Source organism: Ranitomeya variabilis, chromosome 5 (genome assembly GCF_051348905.1).
Source record: "Ranitomeya variabilis isolate aRanVar5 chromosome 5, aRanVar5.hap1, whole genome shotgun sequence".
Taxonomy (NCBI): domain Eukaryota; kingdom Metazoa; phylum Chordata; class Amphibia; order Anura; family Dendrobatidae; genus Ranitomeya; species Ranitomeya variabilis.
This window is the reverse complement of record NC_135236.1, coordinates 450,972,950-450,986,800: the sequence shown is the minus strand read 5'-3', so window position 1 is coordinate 450,986,800 and position 13,851 is coordinate 450,972,950. Positions and strand designations below refer to the sequence as shown.

General features: G+C 41.0%; 1 protein-coding gene across 1 annotated transcript in view; it reads left to right on the top strand.

Moving 5' to 3' along the window:
• PLXNC1 (plexin C1) overlaps positions 1–13,851 on the top strand; it is a 551,210-nt gene that overhangs the window by 382,006 nt on the left and 155,353 nt on the right. The window contains exons 21-22 of the mRNA XM_077265401.1: positions 6,515–6,661; positions 9,999–10,176. Coding sequence (XP_077121516.1) covers positions 6,515–6,661; positions 9,999–10,176 — 325 coding nt within the window. The remainder of the gene's footprint in view (positions 1–6,514; positions 6,662–9,998; positions 10,177–13,851) is intronic.

The window sequence follows — 13,851 nt, the reverse complement described above, 5'->3', positions numbered from 1 at the left end:
AATAGGAATAGATATGCTACTGTAACTGTATTGGCGTGCACAGCACACCAATACAGTTACATTCTGCAGCAGAGCAGGGAGAATCGATCTCCCTGCTCTACCGCCCAGCTGCAACGGGCCTCTGAGCAGAGGGCCCCCGCACATCATCGCTGGTTCATCTGTATCGGCTACATGCCGCTACAGCTGACCATATTGATGGGAGAAGGAGCGTTACGCTCCTTCTCCCATCATCCCCCTGTCAGTGTCTGATGTCGCCAACACTGACAGCAGGAGCGATGATGTCACTGCCCAGCGCCCGCAGTCCGGAGATGTGCGGGCGCTCAGAGCAGCAGAGGAACCAGGAAGAAGAGAGGTGAGTATTTATTTTTTATGGGTGCTGCCGTATTACAGGGTCTGCCTATGGAGGTGCAGCCTTATACTACAGGGTCTGCCTAAGGGGGTGCTGCCTTATACTACAGGGTCTGCCTATGGGGGTGCTGCCTTATTACAGGGTCTGACTATGGGGGAGCTGCCCTATTACAGAGTCTGCCTATGGGGGTGCTGCCTTATTACAGGGTCTGACAATGGGGGAGCTGCCTTATTATAGAGTCTGCCTATGGGGCTGCTGCCTTATTACAGGGTCTGCCTATGGGGGTGCTCCCTTATTGCAGGGTCTGCCTATGGGGGTGCTGCCTTATTACAGGGTTTGCCTATGTGGGTGCTGCCTTTTTACAGGGTCTGCCCATGGGGGTGCTGCCTTATTACAGAGTCTGCCTATGGGGGTGCTACCTTATTACAGTGTCTGCCTAAAGGGGTGCTGCTTTATACTACAGGTGCTGCCAATGGGGTGCTGCCGTATACTACAGAGTCTGCCTATGGGGGTGCTGCCTTATACTACACAGTCTGCCTATGAGAGTGGTGCCTTATTACAGAGTCTGCCTATGGGGGTGCTGCCTTATTACAGGGCCTGCCTATGGGGGTGCTGCCTTATTACAGGGTCTGCCTATGGGGGTGCTGCCTTATTACAGGGTCTGACTATGGGGGAGCTGCCCTATTACAGAGTCTGCCTATGGGGGTGCTGCCTTATTACAGGGTCTGCCTATGGGGGTGCTCCCTTATTGCAGGGTCTGCCTATGGGGGTGCTGCCATATTACAGGGTGTGCCTATGTGGGTGCTGCCTTTTTACAGGGTCTGCCCATGGGGGTGCTGCCTTATTACAGAGTCTGCCTATGGGGGTGCTACCTTATTACAGTGTCTGCCTATAGGGGTGCTGCTTTATACTACAGGTTCTGCCAATGGGGTGCTGCCTTATACTACAGAGTCTGCCTATGGGGGTGCTGCCTTATACTACACAGTCTGCCTATGAGAGTGGTGCCTTCCCGCAACACAGTGTTTATGCGTATGTACATATACACACATGTTCTAGACATTCTTCATAGCATTTATCCACTCCTTGTGTAGGGTATATATTTATAGCTTTATCCCGGGTACCAATTAGGACCTGGATACCGGCCACCCGCCGTCCATCATCACGCAGCATTCAACCCCTGAGCGCGGCTTCACCCCGTCTTCTTGTGATAATTCTCTAACTTAAAATACAAATATATGTTGCATAACATTGGTGAATGAAGTTGTGGTGCTATTAGAGTCATATTTAATATCTTCTGTGACTTCCATGAGCTTGAAGGACTGCATGCATGCGGTTCAACAATGATTCATACAATTTATTAATGAAGTCATCAGGAATAGCAAAGAATGAAGTCTTACATGCCTCCCAGAGTTCATCTAGATTCTTTGGTTTTGTCTTCCAAGCTTCCTCTTTCATCCTACCCCAAACATGCTCAATGATGTTCATGTCTGGTGACTGGGCTGGCCAGTCCTTGAGGACCTTGATCTTTTTTGCCTGGAGAAACTTTGGTGTAGAGATGGATGTATGAGATGGAGCGCACCATCCTTCTGTAGAATTTGACCCCTTTTATGATTTGGAATATACGTGGTAGCTAATACTTCGTGATATTTTAGGTTATTGATATTGCCTTCCACCTTGCAAATGTTTTGCACACCCCCATACTGAATGTAACCCCAGACTATGTTCTTTCCACCAGGTGGCTGTGGTGTAATTCTACTGAAGATTCATCACAGAAATCCACCTTCTACCACTTTTCCAGCATCCATCTGTTTAGCAGGCTGTGGTACTTTGCAAATGCCACACTTTTTTTATTTGCCTTTTGTTTAGTGCTGGCTTCTGGGCACTGATTCGACCATGGATTCGACCATGGAGGCCATTTCGAGACAGAATCCTACAAACTGTTCTAGTTGACAGAGGGACTTGAGGTGACCAGGCCTGTTGGAGCTCTGCTTCAGTGGAAGAGGGGCTGATCTATATGATGCAGTTTGCAGCTTGCATGTGATCACATTAGGAGTGCTGGTTGTTTTGTTTTTTTTCTCTATTTAGTTATTGGATGTGGCTGCATCCAGACTGATCTTGTTCTCCTCCCATTGACCTTGCAGGTGGCGGTAATCAACTCTACCTGCCCATAAATTGTAGGTTTAGCCCAGAGTGACATGTTTTGTCCATAGTTGTAGGCTGGTGGCCCAAAAGTGGCATGTATCGTAGAGTAGACCCATCAGAGGGAGATCACCTTGCCGTGGTTGATGGGCACACATGAATTGGCCAATTTATGCGCTAAGAATCTTCATTTCATCTATTGCTGTAAGTTTTATGAAAAAAAAATTTTGGAAAAAATTTGTGAAAAAAATATTTTTGAGAAGTATAATTCATATTGAATATTTGTCTGTGTTTTCACATGGCCTAGATTCATGTACATGTGCTGCTGTGTTCTTTTTTATCTATCTATCTATCTATCTATCTATATATATATATATATATATATATATATATATATATATATAGACTGTATATATGTTTTTAAGAATATTTGAGCCGATGGATCCATGATATGTCCATTTTGCAAGCCTGCGAGAAAAAAATCGCCGTACAGAAGCCATATGGATGCCATACGGATGACACATGGATAAATTTGTGCGTAAAAATCGCATCCTCGCATAGAATACGGAACAGTGTTTTGGGACAATTACTGCGTATTACGGCAGTAAAAAACGGACCGTATTTACTTACGTCTAGTGTGACGCCGGCCCAAGGGGTCAGTATACTGTGATGGTGGTATTATACAGTGAGGGGGCATTATACTGTGCATAAGAGAGCATTATATTGTGTATAGAGGAGCTGTACAGGGGCAGACTCGGGACATTATTAAATGTAAAGTGGGCACTTATTGTTATAGGGGAACTCAGGTTACTGTGACTATCAAAGGGGCACACAGGGCAATATTACTTTCTAGGGGGCAAAATATGGGCACTGTTTTCTAGGGCACTTGCACCCGGCATTACTATATTATAGAGGGTTGCTTTAGAATTTAGAAGGCACAGAGAACCACACAGCAGGAGCAGTAATAAGGACACAAATGGCAGCAGCTGCTCAGTATTGGGGTATCAGGTGCAGTAATAGGATCACATACACCAGCAGCTCAGTATTGGGATATCAGCAGGATGAGGAGTTTGTGCAGATTGGGAATAGATGGTGATGGGGCTGGAATATGAGAAGTGAAATATGTCTTTGTTGTATTCTCTGCAGCCGAGTCGTGGCTGAAAGAAGTTGTCTGGTCCTGATGGAAAAGATGGGAAAAATGAACAATCGTCATCAGAAAGAACGTCAGCGCTAAGTCATTATCTGTAACTGTGTGATCTCTTATATGTTCTGCAGGGCTGGTATCTACCACTGACCATATGGCGGTAATATCAATGTTGGTCTTTATATAGAGATTATCTTCAGTAACAGCGCGGTCATCTGCTGAGGTTCTCCTCCACTATTAGGGTGCGTCACCAAGTTGTAATCAAGGTTACCTGGTTAGGGGCCACTCAGAAGTTTCGCCCCCCTGAACCAAAACCCTAGCTACGCCTCTGAGCAATTGTAAAATAGAGCTGTGATATGGAAATGAAAAGTCTATAAAAGCTCAGTTATGGAACACTTCTGTCTAGGCCACATTCACACATTCAGTATCTGGTCAGTATTTTATATCAGTATTTGTAAGCCAAAACCAGGAGTAGAAAAAAAATGCAGACATGGTTCACATGTTTCTATTATACTCTTCCTCTAATTGTTCCTCTCCTGATTTTTTACGTACAAATACTGCAGTTAAATACTGACCAATTACTGAATGTGTGAACGTGGCCTTAAAGCAAAACAACACATATCTGTTAACCTTATTTTCTGTTTGTTCCCCATATTTTTTACAATTGCACCTTTTTAGAGAATGGAAATTTGCCTGGAATACTCCTTTGGTCAAATAATTAGCAACTTTGCAGCCCTTACGAAAGTAATTTTGCCACTGTAAAAGCCACTTAGCATTCCCACGCACTAAGAAACCCTTTTCATGGCCACCAGAAAGTAAGATGCCAACAAATGTGCCCCCCAAACACAGTAACAAAACACCACAGTGAACTCATCCACACTCACAGTATGATGACCCTACAGTAAGGCACCCGCAAATTATGATTCCCCCACAGCGACCTCAACACATTATGTTGACCCCCACACAGTATGATGGCCCCAGAACAGCCCTCTGCACAGTATGATGGCCCACACTCAGCTCTATTGTATAGTCACCCTCCATACAGTACAGTGTCCCTCCATGCAATATAGTGGCCCCCATCCAACCCTCCACACTCTATAATGGCCAGGACACATTATAGTGGCCCCTACTAGCCTTCCAAACAGAATAATGGACCCTACATAGCCCCCAAACAGTATAATGGCCCCCACACAACACTCCCCACAGTATTTTGATCCCCACACAAACCTGCACACAGTAGTATGGACTCCACATAGTCATCCAAACTGTATAATTGGCCCCCACACAGCCCACAAAACAGTATAGTTGGCCCCCACACAGCATTCCAAACAGTATAATGGCCAGAACATAGTCTTCCACATAGTATGATGACTCTCGAATAACTCTCCAAATAATATGTTGTCACCCCAAATAGTATGATGGCCCACACATAACTCTCCAAATAGTATGATGGCCCCTACATAGCCATCCAAATAGTATGATGCTCCCTAATTAGTATGCTAGTACCCACATAGCATTCCAAATAGTTTGATGGTCCCACATAGCCTTGAAAATAGCATGATGGCCTCCCAAGTAGCACGGTGGCCATCACATAGCCCTCTAAATAGTATGATTGTCTCCACATAGCACTCCAAATAGTATGATGCCCCCCCCACATAGCCCTCTAAATAGTATGATGGCCCCACACATAGCCCTCCAAATAGTATGTTCACCCCCCAAGCAGCATGATGGCCCCTCTTAGAATTTCAAATAGTATAATGGCCCACAAATAATCTTCCAAATAGTATGTTAGTCCCACAAGAAGCAAGATTGCACTTCAAATAGTATAATGTCCCCACAAAGTACTCATTGATAGCAAAAAAAACTCACCTCTCCCAGATCTCCCTCTGCTACAGTCTATGCAGCTTGAGGTCTGCACTGCTAGGCACAGTGGTCACGATGTAATGACATCATCTAGCTCACTTTGCTGAGATGTCAGATGCACAGGAAGAATGATGGAAGAAGGAGCGTCAGCTGACGCTTCCTTCTTCCATCATTGCTTTCAACTTTCAGGAAGCAGTTACATTCGGGAAGCCGGTACAGTTGAATGTTGGGCACAGGGGCCCAGACCTCAAGGCTCACAGGCCTCATAGCCTGCCACGTGGTTTGCCACTATTAGCGGTATGCCACTGTGTTACTTTAATATGCCTTATTTGGCTTCTACATGTCCCCTCTGAATTGTACAGTACTTCGGAATATGACAGCACTATAGAAATAAAAATTATTACAAAGTTGTGGATTACGACATGTGTTCGTGATCAGAACCAATAACCATATAGAAATACAGCATCACAACAATCGGCATTGCATGAATACATCACTAAAATCATTATCAGTATAGAAATACAGCATTACAACCACTATAAGTATATAAATACAGCATCGCAACCACCACCAGTATATGAAGACAGCACCAGAAACATATTACAAATAAAAATACACAGCCAATTACCTTACAGGTGATATCTTTTTCTATAAGGTCCAGAAGACATGATGTCTTTTCACATCCACTGCTCATCTCAGTGGACTTCCCTTTTCTCCTGTCATTAGCAGCACATCCTAATATGGTGCCATTAAAAATAACAGTGTCATTATAATGACCTTGAATAAAACATCTGTCCTTCATTGTGGCCCTGTATAAATACTCTTCTGAACTATAACCACCACTGTCTTTTCTTATAAGCCTTAACCACCACACCGTCTTTCCTTACTAGCGGTAACAGACACACTGTTCCTATCTTAAGTGCCCTCAATACAGTGCCCCCAATATATTGGGCCCGGAACTTAAAGATGACATCCATATTTATTATGCCTTTTACTAATCATACTTATGTTTTGCATAGGAATCTGTGGGAGAACCTTTGTATAATCTCGTCTACACATTAAATCAGAGGATACACAAAGGCCCAATAGATGCTGTAACATGTAAAGCTCTCTATACCTTAAATGAGGACTGGTTGTTATGGCAGATAACAGAATTTTCTAGTGTGGTGAGTATTCTTTACTAATTGCTCATTTTAACAACTCATTGGCTCAGTTCAGTGATAACGCCTACTTTATCAATATAATTTGAGACAAATAGTAAGAAATTTTATGGTGAGTTTTTGGGTGTAGCCATGGAAATTTTGCATTGTAGTTATGCAAATACATACTCCATGAAGACAGAAAGTAGAAATTTAGGTGCTGGTTGAAAACAGCATTAGAAAGTTAAACCATAATACTATAAGATCATATTTTATATAACCTAGGACTGACAAAGTACTGTACTTAGTCGATATGATTGATAAGAACTTGGCTGAAAAGATTTAAAAAAACACTGATCAGTGAAAATAAACTAATGTAAGAGTTGTGCTTCAAGGGTCTTTGCACAATTCCCCAAACATAATATGTATGCCTTCCCCTCTCCCTCCCCAAAGAAAAAATTACAGAGAAATAAAGCAATTGGACAAAAAATGAGGCCTAAACATCTTAGATCAAATTGTCACAGACTTCCCCAGAGTGATGAATTTCATTATATAACTCAAACATAACGTCACAGAGTCATTCAAGGGTTATTTTCATTATTTTAAATAAGTAAAATTGCAAAATGCATGGAAGCAAGAAACTTACTGCAATTTACTTGTTAGAAATCCTCTCCTAAGTCAAATAGACTGCAGTGGTGGCTGGTCTCCAGGCAAGGAGCACAATCTATACAAGCTCTTTTGTATTAAGCTAATAATTATTGCACACAGATGCACTGTCTGGACAGCCAGGGTCAGTTGCATCTAGTCTGTGTCCTTTCTTAGAAAGATTCCCTGAGTCTTGATCGAATGGCCTTCTTTGTCAATAGATTGGACCAGTACAAGAACTGGGCCAGTGTGATAAAGGTCTATTGTCATCCCCAGCTTCCAGTATAATGTCAGAGAGAATAGTCAGCATAGCCAGTTGCTTTGTCACACCCAAGTGGACCATGTTATCTGCCAAAAACATGGAAAGCTCTACATTTGTGAAAATTAATCAAGCATAGATCAGTGTCTACTTTCATTCATCTACAACTGATGCCAATGATTAAAGTAACATCTATCTTCCTGTCTGTTGCCTGTCTTCAACTACAGCCTTCTGCTGCCGCCAGTGCTTATGGCCCAGGCTCAGTTGGGCATTTACACCTTGTCCATCATGTTATGTACAATACAAAAAACTTTATTGTCACAATACAAAAAAGTTAAAAAAAACCACACGAGTAAAAAGATGTGTTTTATGTAAGACGCCAAAAATTGTGGCACTCAGTACAAAATATATATTATTACATCATATAAGATATCTGGTAACAGGTGAGAGGAGTCCCCTCCTTTATGTTATCCCATAACATGCCCCTATGTAAAGTTTATCAAAGCCATTTCAATCACTGAAAATCTATTATGGCAACCTGGGGCAATGTTCCCATATGCATCCACCGACTTTTTAAGGCATTAAACCATATAAAAATGTGCCCAGCATGGTGGACATAAAGGGGGAATATATATCAATGTGTCAATGGTCTTACACGAATCATATTATAAAATTCTTGTCAGATGGTATTACACTCCCGCCAGACTCTCTCATATTAACTCGGATTATTCACCGCTTTGCTGGAGAGAGTGTGGCTACCCAAGACATCATTTCCATATATTCTGGAGCTGCCCAAAAGTTAAAACACTATGAAAACAGATCTTCCTGGTGATAAACACACTCGCCAACAAAAACCTCGTGATAACGCCACAGATGGCCCTACTCTCAATAGATATGGAAGAAATCGACCCATCAATCAGGCATGTTATTATTCACCTTCTCCTGGTCGTTAAAAACTCCTTGGCCTTTTTCTGGAAGAAGCCAGAGTTACCAAGACTTCCCGACATTATGGACAAGATGTATCTACACAACTCCATGGAACTTCGTTTTGTAACAAACAACAACTGTCTCATGAAATACTCTAAAAAATGGGACCGCTGGAACATGTCATTCCCAAAACCATAGCTCCACCCTCAATTCAAATTTCCCCTTTCCTCAGTATCCAAACTGACATATATATACATACATGTTATATAGTGGGTCTGAGTGGTACACTCCACATTCCAATTTTAAGTGTTAGACTCGTTAGGATTATACTGTTAGTTAGATTCCTTGTGATTAATGTTCTATTCAAAATGTTGTTCATATGTATCCTTATTGTGCTCTCTAAATTTTAATTTCCCTCACTTTACCCCCCATCACCCCATGTTACCCCTCCCACCCTATTATCCCCTTTTTCTGTTATGTTAAAACCAATGAATATACTTGAAATAAAAAAAAAAGATCCGCCATTCACAATAGTTATCACAGGTCCCCCTTCTTCCCCTCCCTTCTCAATGATCTTTATTATTAGATATGTCATCTTTCTCACTACATATATTAGATATTTAACATTAGATGTTATTAGATCTGACCTATCATTAGACATGTCAATGCAAACTTTTTCTGAAAGAACATTCATAGACATCTAAAATTAAATATTCCCAGTAGCTTGCGGTAAAATAGCCTTTTTTTCACTAAAATATATTTAACACAAAAGCCTGATTTAAACAATAGGTAATTTTCTGATGATACATTTAAAAGGATTGTCCACTACTCGACAACCCCTTCTCAATCACTATGTTTCACCATTGTAAAATAATAACACTTATAGTATCCGCTGGTGCAACAATTGACACGCAATCATTATAGCCAATCAGCACTGGCTTTACTTTCCCGTCTTTCGGACATATCACACACATGAAGTGAGCTCTCCTTTCCTACAGATGAATGTGATTTGTCTGAAGGTAAGGAGAGTGGTGCCAGCACTGGTTGGCCACAAGAATTGCATGTCATTATCATTATGTCACGTGATCCCTGGGAGAGCCAGTGCCGACAGTGCAGGAACGGCTCCTGCACCAGAGGTGAGTATAACTGTTATTATTTTACAAAGGTGAAACATAGGGATTGAGAAGGTGTTGTACAAGTATTGGAAAATTCCTTTAAGTCTTATATATGTACATGTTTACCTGGCTTTAATAAGAAACTGTAAGCATTACATATCCAAAAGTGCAACAATAATTCATAGATCAATTCTAGTGACTTTTATAAGCTTATAGGAGGCCAGGAAGTTACCACTTGCATCAAAATAGTGTTCTACTCACCACTTGGGTGTAAAAATTCTGAATTGCCCTTTATAGTTGTATGCATTATTCATAAAAAATATTAATGATTTATATGCATATTGCATAATGTGCTTAGCATTGCATCAGTATCACATTATATGCTATACATGAATAATGTACTTTATGTTTGCTTTAGGAGATAAATGTGCAATTTCCAAAACCAGCAGAACATGAGGATGACGATAATTGTCAGTGCATAAAAGTAAATGTTTTGGATTGTGATACAATTGGGCAAGTGAAAGAGAAAATTCTTCAGTCTTTCCAAGCTGAAAAGGGCTACTCTTTTGAACATCCTTTTTCTGATATTGGTTTAGGTAAGATCTCATCTATGTTTGTCAGAAACTGTAATTCAAAAGCATTTATTTCTCTGTATTAAGAATTTAGTATGAAGACTGTTTTGACTATCATGGTAGTTGATGATTGTGTGGGTCTGCATCTAGGACCATATCTCTAGACATTTTTAGTAAATATTTGAAAAAATATGAATAAATTACCAATGGATTGTTAATATTGTTTAATAATGGATTGTTGCCATCTCTCTTCTCAATGCAGCATGTCACTACTCATTATCATTATCCAATCAAAGCTAAAAATAGAAAGACATGTAGGAATATGTAGGAAAAAGGATCTAAAAGTGGCTGAACAACTTTGATATGTTTCAATGTGTTAATAGAATTCTCTAGGATTAAAAATATGTTGCTTCCTTTCAAAAACTGTCCCATACTTGTCCACAGATTGTGTGTTGTTTTGCAACCTAGCTCCATTGAAGTGAAAGGGGGTTGAGTTGCAAAACTAAACGCAGCTTGTGGACAGAAGTAGTGCTGTTTTTGAAAAAAATAAAGTAACTATGTTTTCTAAATCCAGAACAATTACTTGAATTTTTGAAACTTTCTAATGTACTTACAATGTCAGCTAAATTACTCAGTTCACTCATTATGTATGGATATGTCTGACTGTGCCTGTCCAATCAGGTGTATTTATTGAGGTATGGGCATATTGTACATACACAGTTCTGATGAGTATATTACAAACTTCATTTGTCTTTTACATGCATAAAGACAATTAAAAAACAATTTTTTGTCAGGAATAATATCTTGTATACATATGATATTAATAGTGTTCCTTTAGTTATGGTGTGATAAACTTTTAGAATGATTACAGCATATCTACAGTGAAAATTTGCAACAAATACCCCACACCACCTAGATGTGACATAAAGGCCCTGTCACAATTCCTCTGCTCAGAGTGTCTGAGACTCCGTGATGGACAGCTCTGTCATCCTATCCTGTGCTAGGCCGTGCTGAGCTGTCAGTGCTGTGATTGACAGATCAGTTGACCTATCTGACTGGGAGATGCAGAGATTTCCACAGTTGCTCCTTGTTCTTTGGTAATTGCCCTGCTATTTAGGTGAGCTGTCTGGCCCAGATAACCGCCAGTTATCCTGGTTATCCTTGGATCGTGTTCTGACTACCCATTTGTTATTACCCCTTTGCATCTGATATTCTGCTGCTGACCTTTGGAACGTGTTCTGACAACCCATTTGTTATTGCCCCTTTGCTTATCCGCTATTTCTCTATTATTCTGACCCTGGCATGTGACCTGACTTACTACTTCATATTTTCTCTTAATTTAGTACGTGCTCTTTTGGTATTGACCCCGAAATGTCTGACTTCGCTGACTCACGGCCTGACCGTAGGTTATGACTAGCGTCACAGGCCCCAAATTCATCATAGCTTTTAGAGCAGAAAATTGGAGTAAAAATCTTTGAAAAGTTGGAAGATTTTTGCACAACACAAGGCTGTGTAAAGATTTTGTGACTTATGACTAGTGTTGAGCGATACCTTCCGATACTTGAAAGTATCGGTATCGGATAGTATCGGCCGATATCCGAAAAATATCGGATATCGCCGATACCGATACCCGATACCAATACAAGTCAATGGGACACAAGTATCGGAAGCTATCCTGGATGGTTCCCAGGGTCTGAAGGAGAGGAAACTCTCCTTCAGGCCCTGGGATCCATATTCATGTAAAAAATAAAGAATTAAAATAAAAAATATGGATATACTCACCCCTCCGGCGGCCCCTGGACCTTACCGATGTAACCGGGAGCCTCCGTTCCTAAGAATGAGGAGTTTAGGACCTTCGATGACGTCGCGGCTTGTGATTGGTCGCGTGACCGCTCATGTGACCGCTCACGCGACCAATCACAAGCCGCGACGTCATCGCAGGTCCTAAACTCCTCATTCTTAGGAACGGAGGCTCCCGGTTACATCGGTAAGGTCCAGGGCCGCCGGAGGGGTGAGTATATCCATATTTTTTATTTTAATTCTTTATTTTTTACATGAATATGGATCCCAGGGCCTGAAGGAGAGTCTCCTCTCCTCCAGACCCTGGGAACCATACACTGGGAACTTCCGATTCCGATTTCCGATATCACAAAAATATCGGAACTCGGTATCGGAATTCCGATACAGCAAATATCGGCCGATACCCGATACTTGCGGTATCGGAATGCTCAACACTACTTATATATGCAAATTGCCTCTGCTGAAAAAAAGAGGACTTGACTCTATAGCGCCACCTATTGGAAGTAGCAATCCTACAAGTCACAATCAACCGAAACACCGTGTCTGCGAATTGAGATACTGATTTGGCTTTTATCCTAAGTCATATTGCACGACTCGTTAAAGGGTTGATTGTGAATTGTAGGATCGCTACTTCCAATAGGTGGCGCTATAGAGTTAAGTCCTCTTTATTTCAGCAGAGGCAATTTGCATATTTAAATTTCCAGAGGAGCATTGCATGGCGAATAAGCCTCCTTACCTTGACAAGCCAGTTGGTATGTCACTCTCCATAAGGAGAAACGTTACCCCTTAGACAACACTACTTATGACATTTTGATATAATTTTCACCCAGCTCCCAAAGTGAGCATACCCAGCTTGTCAGATTCATGATGAGCGGTGGCATTTCTTACGCGACTAATATTATTCCAGTCCTTGACTCCACCCATCCCTCTCATTAGGACCAGCAGGAAAAATTTCAGTGTTAATGAATGGGGGCTTTTATGTCTGAATTAGACCCCACGATATAAAAAACAAAATGAAAAATATATAATAATATATATATACATATACACATACAACACCAATTTTCTAAGTAAATATATTCCTAAAGGTGCTATTGGCATGAAATAGTTCTCACCAGGTAGCATCAAAATCAATCCACACAGGCAAAGGGATCAAGCCAGAGATGTCAATAAATAATAATAATGAGAAATGACACTGATAAAAAGTGTTGATCACGCTAACTGAAATGTATTTAATACTTCGTACTGAAGACTTTGCTAGTGTTGACAGCTTCAAGACGCCTCCTGTATGGAGAAAAAGTCACGTGCATTGCTCAGGTGTGATTTTGGTACATTCTTCCACACAAACACTCTTCAAATTCTGAAGCTTCCGTGGGCTCATTCTATAAACTCTGAGCTTTAGTTCATTCCATAAATGTTCTATTGGATTCAGGTCAGATGATTGACTGGGCCATTCTAGCAGCTTTATTTTCTTTCTCTGAAACAAATTGAGAGTTTCCTTGGCTGTGTGTTTGAGATTATTCTCTTGCTGAAATGTCCACCTTTGTTTAATCTTGTTCATCCTGGTAGATGGCAGCAGATTTTTATCATGAAAGTATCACTACAGTTGTACATTCATTCTTACTTCAATGATATGATGTTTCCAGTGCAGTATGCTAAAAAAACATCCTTCACAGTTTGTATAGTGTTTTTTTTGTGGTGATATTCAGTGGCATTTCGCCTCCAAACATGGTTTGTGTTATTGCATCCAAAGAGTTCAATTTTGGTCTCACTTGACCAGACTATATTCTGCCAGTATTTCGTAGGCTTGTCTAAATGTTGTTGAGCAAGCTTTAAATGCACTTGAACATGGCTTTTGTTTAGCAATGGAGTCTTTTATCATGAACGTGCATACAGTCC